The 13,566-nt window shown below is 54.5% G+C and overlaps 1 protein-coding gene across 2 annotated transcripts in view; it reads left to right on the top strand.

The window, feature by feature from the left end:
* Positions 1–13,566, top strand: part of GLRX3 (glutaredoxin 3) — a 30,062-nt gene that overhangs the window by 2,567 nt on the left and 13,929 nt on the right. The window contains exons 2-3 of one of the 2 annotated variants that reach the window (XM_053922801.1): positions 2,777–2,870; positions 12,981–13,055. In XM_053922801.1, coding sequence (XP_053778776.1) covers positions 2,777–2,870; positions 12,981–13,055 — 169 coding nt within the window. Of the gene's footprint in view, positions 1–2,776; positions 2,886–12,980; positions 13,056–13,566 lie in introns of both variants that reach the window. The other variant, XM_053922800.1, reaches the window with a different exon arrangement.

Below are 13,566 nucleotides of genomic sequence, written 5' to 3'. Positions count from 1 at the left end.
CCCTTTGTATCATTAGATATTGTGATCTTAAATGTCTTTTTCCAAGCTGGTAAGAAGCTGGGGCAATAACTTGCTATAATAAAACGCACAGGTCCTGATTATTAGGTGTGGTGAATTCCAGCAGTTGCATACACACACGTGACCTTGATTGGAAGTGCGGACAGACAGCCCCAGAGAGCCTGCAGCCCCTCCCAGCAGTCCTCCCCCCTGACCTGCTGTCCCCCACTGTGGGTGCGGGTTTCCTGCTCTTGGACTTGATGTGAGGGAGTCTCGCAGCTCCGGGTCTTCTGTGTCTGTCTGATTTTGTTCCGTGTGTGTTTGAGACCCCTCCCTGCTGTAGCTCGTCTCCATAGTTGCTTCTTTTTTTATTAGTGAGTAGTATTCCTCTGTGTGAGTTTACTACACGTTCTCCAGTTGGTGGACATTTGGATTTGGCCTTTATGTCCAAGGCTGTTGTGGACATTCTTGCATGAGTTCCTCGGGGGCTCTCCTCCTGTCTCGCCTCGCCTTAGGTCTTGGGCCCCTTGTATCCTCAGCAGAGGCTCTGCGACAGTGGCTGGAGTGGGCAGAGAGGCGGGATTTTGAGGGCCGGGCAGACGTCCCTGGCCTGCATCCCAGCAGCCAGGACACAGAGGCAGGGTCCCAGGCAGCTGCAGGGGGAGGCAGTACTGGAGGAGACACGGAGCTTCTGGCTCAGGCCCCAGGCCACCTCCCCGCCCTCTGCCGCTGCCCAGTTCTGCTGAAGCAAAAGGGGACGCAGGGATTGGGGCCCACAGAGCGTCTTTCTAGCCTCAAGTGGGTCTTCCTTTAGGGCCTCCCGTTTTCCTCTGTTGGGCTCCACGCACCCTCTGGGAGCCCTCCCCTCAGCGTCAGCCCTGTCTCTGCCCCTGTCTGCCCTCTTCCTTGGTTTCAGCCTTGACCCTGCTTCCGACCTGGGAAAACAGGACTTGCAAAAGCATCTCCCGAGCTGTCCTTCCACTTGTCCCTCCCCCAACACCTATGCATTTATCTGTGCCTGTGCCCATTGTGGTGCCTTTGCTTCAGGCCCAGAGGGGAGAGCCCCTCTTCTCCAGGACAATCCCTCCGTGCCTCCCTCTCCTGCCGCTCGGAGTCCTCGCCCACTCGGCTGCCCTGTCTTCTTCAGCCTCTCCCAGTCCCTTTGCGTGGTCCGGACTTCCTTGTATTAAAACCCCCAACCCTTGAGCACATGCTTGCCTCTGCCTAGTTCTCACTGTACGCAGCGGGACGGGGTAAAGAGCAGGTGCCCGGTGCGCCCCGCCTCCCACCACGCCCCATCGCTGGTGGTCCTCTCCTGCTGCACTGGACGGTGCCCCTGCCTTCCATCTGCACTTCGGTGAGGCCCTCTCCCCGAGCCGTGTGTCTGGTCCTCTGGTCCACTCCCTGGTCCCTTTTCCTCCATCTGTCCTGTTGTGACTGCTGAGGAGCCCCAAAGGCTCTGCTGCGTGGTTGAGCACGGTGCTGACGCCAACTGTTTGCCAACCGCTTCTTGATTCCCGAACCAGCAGGTCTCATGCAGACTGTTTCCCGCAACCGCCTGTTAGACCCCCTTCCCTCTCGCTGGTGGCTTCTGCACCGAGTCCTGTCTGGTGCCACTGTCGGCCTTCTGTCCCTGAGCCCGGAACAAAGTGCCACACCCTGCCTCCCCTGTCACCAGCCCCTGCGCCACCGCCTCTGAGCCTGAGTGCCTCCCCTCCCTCCCGTGCTGGGATGCCGTGCGGTGGCTTCTGCCCCACTCGTGTCGTGTTCCTGTGTCACCTTCCTTGGCTCCTCTGTCCACACAGTGCACTTAAACTGTGTTTTCTTCCTCACTTCCCAGATGCTTTTTTTTTTTTGGAAGGGGGTTGGGATTATATTTGAACTTGGAATTCTTTTTTTTAAATATTTTATTTATTTACTTTTAGAGAGGAAGTGAGGGAGAGCGAGAGCGAGAGCGAGAGAGAGAGAGAGAGAGAGAGAGAGAGAGAGAAACATCAATGTGTGAGGGATACATTGATCGCTCAGTCACCCAGCCCCCAACTGGGGACCTGGCTGGTAACCCAGGCAGGTGCCCTGACCAGGAACCAAACCGTGACCTTTGCATTCACAGGCCAGGGCTCAACTTACAACTCTTTACAACTAGTTTTTCAGTTGGTACGAGCAGCTTAGAGATGTCTTTGTCAGGACCATTTTATGTAAGAATTTCATCAGAGGTTTATTAATCCACTATTCTGTCTATTCCTACTGTCTATTTTTAGAACGTCTTGTAGCGTAGTATAAAAAGTATGTCTTTGTAAGAAGCAGTTGTTTTCTGTACGCTTTGCGCTTGCGTGCTTTTGTTCTCAGCATTTCATTCCTGTTCCTGTGGTTACGATTGTGCTCCTTCATCATCCGACCCCGGTGAAAAGGTGCACACTAGCAGTGAGGGTGATCGTGCCTCTGCAGCCGTCTCGTACGAGCGCTGTGCCTGAGCTGCGGGAACCGGGGCCCCACCTTCGCTGGGGGTAAGGAGCCTGTTGTTTACGTGACTCGCAGTGGGTGAGCATCGGGACCGCCCCACGTGAGCCAGGTGTTGGCTCGAGGGCCGTCGGTGACTCAACCTTCCCCTGGAAGGGTCTGAGACCTCGCAAGTCCTTGTATCTCAGTCCTCGTCTAGCCCTGGCAGGGCGAGAAGGGGTCAGGCGGCTCTCGTGAAGGTGTGTGTGGAGATGATTGTGCCAGTACTGGCTTACTTCTGAAGAGACATCGCTTTCTAAAGCCACACTTGCTCTCTCCGCAGGTCCCTCGTCGTGGTCCACTTCTGGGCGCCGTGGGCCCCGCAGTGCGCTCAGATGAACGATGTGATGGCGGAGCTGGCCAGAGAGCACCCGCAGGTCTGCTTCCTGAAGGTACTTCCTCCCCTCGCCACGGCCTGCAGGCGTTCGTAGGGGCCAGTGTGGGAGAGGGGCGGCGAGGGGTCCCGTACGCTCGTCGTCGCGGGGCCTGTCACTTTTGTCATAGACCAGTCTTAGCGATCTCACAGGCGTTTGCACCTCCCCGGTATGGCCACGGTAGTACCGGGGCAGTGTAACACTCAGCACACGTCCCTTAGTGTGTGCGTGGGGGTGGGCAGGACTGGATTGGGGCAGGGGGCGCTTGGAGGCAGAGCAGACCAGACCATGCACTGCGGGCCACGGTGGTGTTTGTATGGGAAAACATTAGCAGAGAAGAGCTGGGTGAGAAGGGAGAGTGCAGGGTGCCGGGAACTGGGGCATGAGAGAGAAGCCGCTGCCTGGGGTGTGGCAAGCCTCGGGGAGGGCCTGCGTGCCCGCTGACTTGCGCAGCGAGTGAGGAGGAGGGAGCCGGCCAGGCTCCTTGCTGTCTGCCTCTGTGCTGCCTGGGCGTGCTGTGTCGTGGGGTCTCCTGGGCGGGGAGCACCAGGAAGGGGAGACTGCGGCTCTCTGGGCCCAGCATGTTCCATGTCGTCATTCAGGACTTCGTGGTGGTTTGGGCGGCCAGGCCAGAGGAGGAGTGGAGAGTCTCAGAAACGAATTACCGGGAAGGCAGGCACACCCTGTATTCAAAAGCCTGGGTCCTTGGGATTTAAAACAAAAACCCAGAGCCTTATTTTTTAACACAAAATTTATGAGTTTATAAGACAAGTTAGCAAATATGCCTATGTACAGAGTTCAAAATGACACCAGCTGTGTGAGCATGCCACTTCGTGCCTGCACCGAAAGCGCAGGCAGGGCTTGGGCGGCTGACCCTTTGCGCAGGAGGGTCATGGTCCTGAGACCCTCGCTGCGCCCGAGGAGGCACTGCCACTCCCTGGCTCAGAAATCAAAGCCATGACAGGCGGCGCTGCGAAGGCATGTAGCTCCCTCCGTCAGCCCTGTTCCCCTACGTCACCGCTCACATTAATTCTGGACGGTCCTTCCCAGGGCTTCTGTGTACAGGCAGAGCAAGTATGACTACAGCAGCGAGCTTCTTAAAGTTTAAGGACTTACTTAAAATTCCAGTGAAATGTGTAACGTAACCATAGAAGGTAACCCTAAAATGCCCAGTATAAATAATGGAGGGGGGCATTAAAGCTGCATGGGTGGCCAGTGATAACAGATAAGGATTACAAGTGAAATGAATGATTAAACATTTCAATCATAAGATCAATCAGGGTGATGGTAACTGTTGCGAGCCTGTTTTCTGTGGGTGGTGTTACGGGTGCAGGTAACACATTGTTCCTAGCTGCCACCGGCATGATTTATTTAAAGCGGAGATAGCGTTACTTCTCACATCGGTGCCGCACTTGGCAGCGAGACTGTACGTTGTTCGGTGCTGAAGTGTGCCAGCAAGCCAACCTTGCCGGCGGTCCGTGGGCAGGGCGGCGTGTGGTGGGCGGCCTGCCAGGTGCAGTTGCTGCCTGGACCCTCGCTCTGTGGCGCAGTTGCCCTCCGCTGGGTGTCAGGGAGGGCAGAGGCCGTTTAAAAGGCTGCGGCGGCTGAAGCTCGGGCAGCCACTGGGAAGGGGCGTGTTCGCGAGCGCTGTCGGCGTGTCCTGGCGGAAGAGGCAGGCGGCACGGGTCTCGGTGACTTGCTTTTCTGGTGCAGAGCTTTCTGGAACTTCTGGGTGAGCACTGGTGTTCTGCCCCTTCTGTGTCTTCTCGTGTGATTTTTTTTTAACGACTACAGTAGTTTGGCATTTTTGATTGGGAAGTGTAGGGATTAGTCCACTCTGTGACTTAGACTTGAAGAATCATTACGTAGGTGATCTTAAACTTGATGTTTCCCATAGTTTGACAGAAAAATTTTGTGACCACCGCGGTTTTTACTGTGGAGAAAATGGTGAGACAGCACCCGAGGGGAGTCAGCACACAGCTCTGGTCCGAGGGGTTTGCACGCGTTGCACTCGGCTGCTGGCGGGTGGGACTCTTGCACGACTGAGGCTGGTGCCCCCGTGTCCCGACTGGCACGGCAGTAGCGGGCGCACAGGCTGTCCTGGGGCCGGCCCACGCTGGGCCACCCACCCACTCCGTCTGCCCCGTCTGGTTGGGTCCTGAGGTGCTCACACCTCCAGGGGCTTTGAGGCAACACGTAAGTGATTTATATTGCTAAGTGTGGTAGAAACCTTATTTTTATTCAGAATAAAGTTACGTATAGTGTCCACTGCCTTTCCTTTTTGAATATCGTGAAGTCGGTTTGGTGGCACTGACTCAAATGAGCACACACTTAGCATCCCGTCGCTGCCTGGTGGACGGAGCCCTCCCAGCGGCGTACCCAGGGGAGAGTGGGCCGGGGAGAGTCGGTCGTGCGAGGCGTCTTGGGTGATGGCCGGGCTGGGCTCCCCTCTTTTGCATTCGAGGTCCAGATCAATGCATTTTTTATAGCAGTGGCAAGTTTTGAAATTTTACATTTCATTTTATTTTTTTTTAATAAAAATTGTGTATACTGAAGGTGTGGGCGTGATGATTTAAGTCACACCATCTTGTGTGGGTCTGTCCCCTGTGCCCCTGTCGCCTTTCTTTTGGTCTCTGAACTGTGTCTGTGCTGGTGGTGGGACGGTCAGTCAGGGGATGTCTTGGGGGGTCCTTGAGGCGGGAACATACACCCCACCTCTTCTAAACTGCTTTGTGCAGGCGGCTCCCACCTGCCATGCCAGCCTGCCCGCCCCTCCCCCAGCATCCTGCCCCGGCGTCTGTGTGGCTGTCATGTTCAAAACGACTGAGCGAGTAGAGCAACGAATCTGCATCGGGTTTTGCGTAAAGCTTGAACATTCCTCCGTGGAAACCCCTAGGATGACTCAGGAGGCATTCAGGGACGATGCAGTGAGTGCGGCACAAACGCTTCCGAGGTGGTCGAGAGTCTGTCGGAAGTGACCCACGCTCCGGAAGGCCTGCAGCAAGCAGCGCGCCTGAGACTGCTGAACGGGGACGGGCTGCGGTCAGCACAGATCGGTGACTGACAGTGCGAGGACTAGAGGCTGAGCTGGGGGTTCCAGAAGCTTCTGTGTCTGAGATTTCAACGCAGGATCCTGGCATGAAATGTTTCGTGGCAAAATTCGTTTGGTGGCTTCTGCTACCAGAGCAGGAGGAACGTCGTGCTGCAGTTGCTGGTGACTTGATTCAGACCGTTACCGATGAACTGGATTTCCTCAAGAAGGTCGTGACCGGAGATGAACCCTGGGTCTGCAGCTATGAGCTGGAAACGGGGGCCCAGTCGTCCCAGTGGAAGTCGCCTGGTTCTCCATGCCTGAAGCGGGCGCAGCAGAGTCGCAGCCAGATAAGACCATGGCAGCTGTGTTTTCTGCTTGGGCAGGTGTTGTCCATCACAAGGACTCCCTTCCAGGCCAGACAGTTGGTAAGGAGCCCCACCTGTGTCCTCTGTCGGCTGAGATGCGGTACATACAGCACAGAGGGCCGTGGCTGCGGCAGCTGCTGACTGGCAGCTTCACCACGACCACACGCCCGCTCGTGCGTCATGTCTCATGCAGAAATTTTGGGGAAACATCAAATCACCCAGGTAACTCAGCCCCCTAGAGCCCAGATTTGGTGCCCTGCGACTTCTGGCTTTTCCCCAAACTAAAGTCACCTTTGATGAAAGGGAAGGGGTTTCAGACCTTCGTTGAGACTCAGGAAAATACGACAGGGCAGCTGGTGGTGACTGGGAGAACTGCGTGAGGTCCCAAGGTGCCTCCTCTGAAGGGGACTGAGGTGTCATTGTCCTGTGTACAAAGTTTCTTGCATTTTATACATCTTCAATTAAAATCTTTTCATACCACATGGCTGGATATTTTCTGGACAGACGTTGTGTTCTTAAGTGTGCAACCGTCTTAAAGATGGAGCTCACACTATTTAACTTCTGAAGGTCTACCTGGTCAGTATGGATCATTTCTGGAGCTTACCCTGTTCGTTTGTTTGTTTGTTTATTTTTAATATGTTTTATTGATTTTGCTATTACAGTTGTCCAGTTTTTTTTATCCCCTTTATTCCCCTCCACCCTGTATCTCCCCTCCCACCAGCATTCCCCTGCCTTAGTTCATGTCCATGGGTCGTACATATAAGCTCTTTGGCTTCTCCATTTCCCATACTATTCTTACCACCACCACCGCCACCACCCCCCCGTCTATTCTGTACCTACCAATTATGCTTCTTATTCCCTGAACCTTTCCCCCATTCTCTCCACTCCCCCCCCACACTGATAACCCTCCATGTGATCTCCATTTCTGTGAATCTGTTCGTGTTCTAGTTCTTTGCTTAGTTCCTTTTTGTTTTTCTTTTTGTTTTTTTAGGTTCGGTTGCTGATAGTTGTGAGTTGTCATTTTACTGTTCGTATTTTTTATCATCTTTTTCTTAGATAACTCCCTGTAACATTTCATATAATAAGGGCTTGGTGATGATGAACTCCTTTAACTTGACCTTATCTGAGAAGCACTTTATCTTCCCTTCCATTCTAAATGATAGCTTTGTTGGATAGAGTCATCTTGGATGTAGGTCCTTGCCTTTCTTGACTTGGAATACTTCTTTCCAGCCCCTTCTTGCCTGTAAGGTCTCTTTTGAGAAATCAGCTGACAGTCTATGGGAACTCCTTTGTAGGAAACTGTGTCCTTTTCTCTTGCTGCTTCTAAGATTCTCTCCTTATCTTTAATCTTGGGTAATGTAATTATGACCTGCCTTGGTGTGTACTTCCTTGGGTCCAACTTCTTGGGGTTTCTCTGAGCTTCCTGGACTTCCTGGAAGTCTATTTCCTTTGCCAGATTGGGAATTCTCCTTCATTATTTGTTCAAATAAGTTTTCAATTTCTTGTTCTTCCTCTTCTCCTTCTGACACCCCTATGATTCAGATGTTGGAACGTTTAAAGATGTCCTGGAGGTTCCTAAGTCTCTCCTCATTTTTCTCATTTTTTTGAATTCTTTTTTTTTTTTTTTTTCATTCTGTTCTGGTTGAATGTTTACTTCTCCCTTCTCCTCCAAACCGTTGATTTGAGTCCCGGTTTCCTTCCCATCACTGTTGGTTTCCTCTGCATTTTCCTTTATTTCACTTTGCATAGCCTTCACTTCTTCCTCTGTTTTGCAACCATACTCAACCAATTCTGTGAGCATCCTGATTACCAGTGGTTTGAACTCTGCATCTGATAGGTTGGCTATCTCTTTGTCACTTAGTTCTATTTTTTTCTGGAGCTTTGATCTGTTCTTTCATTTGGGCCGTATTTTTTTGTCTTGTTGCACCTATTACGTGGTAAGGGGCAGGGTGTTAGGTGTTCACCAGGGCGGGGTAACGCTCGTGGCTGCGTTGTGACGCTGTCTGTTGGGGAGGGGGCCGAGAGGGAACAGTGCTGCTTCCTTGCTGGTGTCTCTCACCCCACTTTCAGTCACTTCCCCCACTACCCAGAATAAAATTGGGTCCTTCTGGTGCTGAGTCCCATGTGGGTGGTGTATGTACATTCTAGGACCCTGTGGGTCTCTCCAATGATCTCTCCTGTGAGGCTGGGAGTGTCCCCACCTGCCACAACCCCCACAGGTTTCTGTAACCAGAGGTTTTGAGGCTTATTTCCCACTGGAACATGGGGTTGTGCGGTCTGTCTCATCCCCAGTTGTTCCTCCCAGTTTATCTGCGTGTGAATGTGGGACCGCCTACCGTGCCAGCTTGCCCGGAGTCCTCTCCGCCTGGCTGCCTGTCTCCACCCCTCCTGCCGGTCTGGATGAGTGTTTCTTCTTTAACTCCTTGGTTGTTGGACTTCTGTACAGTTTGATTTTCTGGCAGTTCTGGTTTTTTGTTTTTAAATTTGGTGGTGTCCTTCTTTTGGTTGTGCAAGGAGGCACAGTGTGTCCACCTACGCCTCCATCTTGGCCAGAAGGCCTTACCCTGTTAAACTCTGACCCTCTGGGCAGTGCGTGTGTCAGGGACAGCGTGGGGGAAAGCTCAGGTCACCCGCTGGCCGTGTCATTTGGCACCACCGACCAGCAGCATTTCTGGGTCTTGGGTCCGAGACAGCCGCTGGCTTGGGTTTTGCGGCATTTACATACTAGGGTTTACCTTTTTAGGAACTCTAGTGCTTCTCAGGCATCTAAAAACGTCTCTCGGGAAATTCTAGTAGAATTGCTAGATCTGAAAAACGCCCTAGGTTGTATTCATGTCGTCACGGTAGTAAAAACAACATAGTTCACACAGTTTATTAGTTGCTAGTGCACTAAGTTTGGCAAAAGTCTTAAAGTTGCCAAAAATGTTCATTTAAATATCTATTTTGAAATTTGCATTTGATTGACAAAGAAAGAATTTGATTTAGAAAAATTTTTCTTTTCTGTCACATGTTACGAGGTTGAACAGAATGTCCCTGAATTAGGCTCGAGCGTCCCCTCAGCTGCAGCCTCGGTGCCCCTGCTGGCCAGTGTGTGTTTCTGCTCTTGGCTCAGGAATAGCAGCCGCCAGTCATGCGATACTCCGTCAGCGTTTACCTGGTGGACACGGATATGCTGCCCACTGTGCTAGTCCCTGGGGCTATGGGATATTGCGGGTGTGGACAGCAAACAGGTAGCATTGTCACGGCCACGTTGGGTGGTTGTAAGTGCTGCAGAAGAAATAAAAGGGCAGGCTGTGAACGGTGGGGACGGGGTGGGCGGGCGCTTTGCTTAGGCTGGGCTGGAAGGGGCTAGCGCAGGAGACTGTTGTCGGATGAGCTGGGGGAATCTCTGAGGGTCGGGGCTAGCAGGAGCAGACGGTAGAGGGGCAGAGGGCCAGGTGGCCTCGTGGACAGAGAGAGTGTGGCCGTACCCCGAGTGCAGTGGAAATGACCCTGCCCAGTCTCCATCAGGCGCTCTGGCTGCTGTGGACGATGGCTTGCCCAGGACAGGGTACAGCCTGGAAGCAGGGACAGCAGCTAGGAGGCTGTTTCCGTGGGCTGGCGGGAGGTGCCCAGGACACTAGCAGGGACAGAGCACTGGGCTGATGTCACGGTCCAACCCAGCTTGGGTTTTGGTGGGGGAACCCAGACGACCTACTGATGGATTGGATGTAGGGGGGAGGGAGAGGGTTAATCAAGCTTGTCTCCATGGGAAACAGCTGGGAGGGATCCAGGTACGTGCCTGGAGTCGAGGCAAGGGGTCTGGCCTGGATACCAGCTGGGTGCTGTACTGGGGACACCTGGAGCTGTGGGTTAGGTGAGGCCACTGGGGGAAAGAGTGGCTGAGCAGGCTCAGACCCAAGTCCTGGGGCAGGCAGCCAGGTCGGCCTGGCAGAGGTGAAGGGAGAAGCCAGAGATGAGTCTGAGAGTTAGGGAGGGGGAGAGAAGCCCCGGAGAGCCAGGTGAAGGGCATCTGCAGAAGGTCACGCTCACTGAGTGGCGCCGGAAGGTCAGCGAAGTGAGCAACGGTGAGTGGCCGTGGGAGTTGGTAATGCGGCGGCATGGTGTGGAGCCAGACTGCCTGCTCCTACAGCCCAGCGGCACTGGGAGCCTGGCCTCGGCGCCGAGCCTCTCATAGTCCCAGCTTCTCCTGACAGGTGACACCGCCAGGACAATGCCTCTTGTTGTGAGGGCCAGCGCACCTTGTGCTCCGAGCCCTGCCTGGCCTGGGTCGGACCACGGCTGTCGGCCTCAGTGGCATGGTGGCCGTGGTGGCCCCTGGTAGGTTGAAGTGGACTGCAGAGAGAGAACGCCCCAATTCTGGCTTTGCCTTTGTAGTCACAGCTCCCTGCCCCTGTGTCCCCCCTCTGCACAGCCACGGCCCGTGCGTGGGGACGGTCCGGGCCTGAGGGTCACGGTCAGGAAGCAGGTGGTTCCCACCGAAGGCATTCTGTGGGGACTCCATTCTGGACGTGCGTGCGTTGGCTTGCTCCTGTGGTCCTGAAGCCAGGTACGAGCCCTGCCTTGGAGCTGTCACCTCTCTTCGTGATGGCTGGAGCAGCAGATGGTGACGCCAGTGAGGAAAGCACGGCTTTGTCACCAGACAGACCCGGCTGGTGTGTTTCTCCGCCCGCTGCTTGTTAGCTGTGGTCTTCGGGCACGTCTCTGGACCGAGCCCACTGTGTGTGGGGGGGAGCAGCTGGGCCTGCAGGTGTGAAGGGCCTTCCCTGAATGTCACCTGTGTCCCTCAGGGATGTCTCGGTCCCTCCTGAATGCAGGTCATCATTAAATACTTGCTTATTCATTTTCTTTGTTCATCGTTATCACTCATTTTCACAAGCTCGCTTCCAAAGAGTTCTGCTGCTGCGAATGATTTTGAACTCGAGATGCCCTGGAGTTCGGGGCCGTGGCTGCACCTGCATCCCTTCTCCTGGCCGTGCTCAGGGGGACTCGCCCATCTCCGCTGCCTGTGTCTCACAAAGCCTGGTCTCCGGGGGCTCAGAGAGGGAGGCTCTCGGGGGTCCGTTGGCTTCTGCAGGAACACCCAGTGGCTTGTGCACTCCCCGAAGGGTGGTCCGTGGCGGCCCTCCCAAGAGCAGCAGCAGAGGGAGGAGAGGCCAGCTTTCAAGGCCTACAGGTCTCTGGCATTAGGAGTGAGGGCACTGCCGGCTTTGTTCGGAGCTGAGACCACCCGTCTTGTTTTCGGTCCGTGTCGCCATCTTTGGATTTGTTTCACTTTCCTGTTACAATCCAGGGCTCCCAAAGGTGGGACTCTGTAGTGAGCCTAGCCCGATGCCCAGCGTGTGGGGGCTCTCGGTAGCTGTCAGTCACAGGCCAGAAGACAAGGAGCCACCCTGTCGGCCCAGTCCTGCTGCTCCTCGGTGTGACTGTGGAAGCGTGCGAGAGAGCAGGCCGCGCAGCCTCAGAGTCCGTGCCGAGAGCTGTCGCCCATGGCTTGGTCGTCTCACTGTTCTCGTCCCGTAGCTGTTGCCAGTGGATTTACAGTGTGCACAGCTTCGTCACACGGACACGCTTAAAGTGAACATGATTAAAACTATGGTTTCAAGGGGTGTTCTAGAGAAGGAAGCATGAAGGCAGTGAGAGCGCCCCCAGAGGGTGTGAGGTGGGAGCGCTGGACGGGACAGGACGGGCTGGCCTGGCCTGGGCGTGAGTGCCGGCCGGTTAGGGCTCCAGTTGGGACAGGCGCCCGGCCCGGTGGACCCTTCACACTTGGAGAAATGTAGTATCTACATTTTAAGAGCTTTAAACAATACAATTTATCAATAATTTTTATTTCCTGGGCAAATGGAGATAGCTGTATTCAAACATTAATAAAAGTGATAAAAAAATAATTTTGATTTCCTACAGCTGTGAGGTGAATGCAGGGTGTTATGGGTTTAAAGGTCTAGCTCACATCGCCACCCTGTGGGCAAAGATACAGTGTGTCTGGGCGTTTCTCAGAGCGCACTGTCTATACGGTCCTGCAGCCTGCGTGGTTGCATCTCAGCGCGGGGAGACTGCCACTCAGTGCGTCCAGCCCGCGTCCCAGACGCCACCGCGCCCCGTTTGCAGGTGAGGCACTGGACACAGGCGGTCATCTCAGGCCACGGGTGCTCACACGGGCGCTGGGTGTCTGCTTGTGTCCAGCAGCCTTGCAGGAGTTACAAGTGAGATTCATTGGACGTCAATAGTTTATTGAGGAAATGCTCGTCTTGGTTTGGTAATCTGCAGCAGCTGCAGCTGCCGGTCACGACACACTGCCTCTTGGAATCAGTCAGTAGAGCAAACGGTGAGAATCGCTGTGGGCAGAGAATGGCGCTGTGATCGTGACGCAGCTGAGGTTGCCGATTTGTGGGCCTCAGTGCCATAGGGGCTGCGCATGCTTGGGAATGCGCGAGGTCACTGGTGCACCGAAAATTTCATTCACAGCCTCCAGGCGTCTTCTGAAACACACGACAAAATAAACACCTCTGAGCCTGTGTCCCCACTGCGGACTGGGAGGGTGACCTGCCGGCCCAGTGGGTCTCATCCAGACGGGGATGTGCCGTGGACTTTGTACCTGCTCCTTAAAGACATCCGCTGCTTGGAGCGGCAATGCCTGTGAAACTGAGTTGCATATTGCCGTCCTACAAAAGCTCCTTTTTGTAATCAGGCTCAAATTCTCTCTTTTTAAAGTTGGAAGCTGAAGCTGTTCCTGAAGTATCGGAAAAATATGAAATTAGTTCTGTCCCCACCTTCCTGTTTTTCAAGGTAAGGCTGAAGCTGGCACCAGACTTTCTCTGTCCATCCTGGGCCGCGGGGTTTCTGTTTGGTTCCTTTGCCCTTGCCTCCGACCCCCAAATGTTCCTGGCTTTGCCCCTTCTCCTTGTAGCCTTAGTGCTTGCTTGTCTGGGGCCCTGGCAAAGTGACAGAGGTCGAGGTCCAGCAGCCAGAACTGGGGCTTCTCGAGAAAATCACACACACACGCTGCAGACCTAGAACGCTGGCCCGCTGGCTGAAAGGTGGCGGTAGGGCTGCCCCGGGCACAGTGAGACGTCTGGCTAGCCTTGGCGTGGCGGCAGCTCTGCCAGGCCGTGGCGCAGGTCTGTGCTGCAGGGCATGCCCGGCTGTCGACCCGGTCCCCTCACACCTCACTCCTGCTTAGCGAGGGCTTCGTCCCTTCCAGGGTGGGAGTCCTTTCTGTGGGACGTTGGCCTGGGGTCTGGTTTGAGTGCGAGGGTCCTCGCGTTTACGGCCACCCAGTGAGTCACAGGGGCATCAG

Source organism: Desmodus rotundus, chromosome 4 (genome assembly GCF_022682495.2).
Source record: "Desmodus rotundus isolate HL8 chromosome 4, HLdesRot8A.1, whole genome shotgun sequence".
NCBI lineage: Eukaryota > Metazoa > Chordata > Mammalia > Chiroptera > Phyllostomidae > Desmodus > Desmodus rotundus.
Note: the sequence above shows the minus strand (reverse complement) of the source record. Positions and strands in the feature narration are given on the sequence as shown.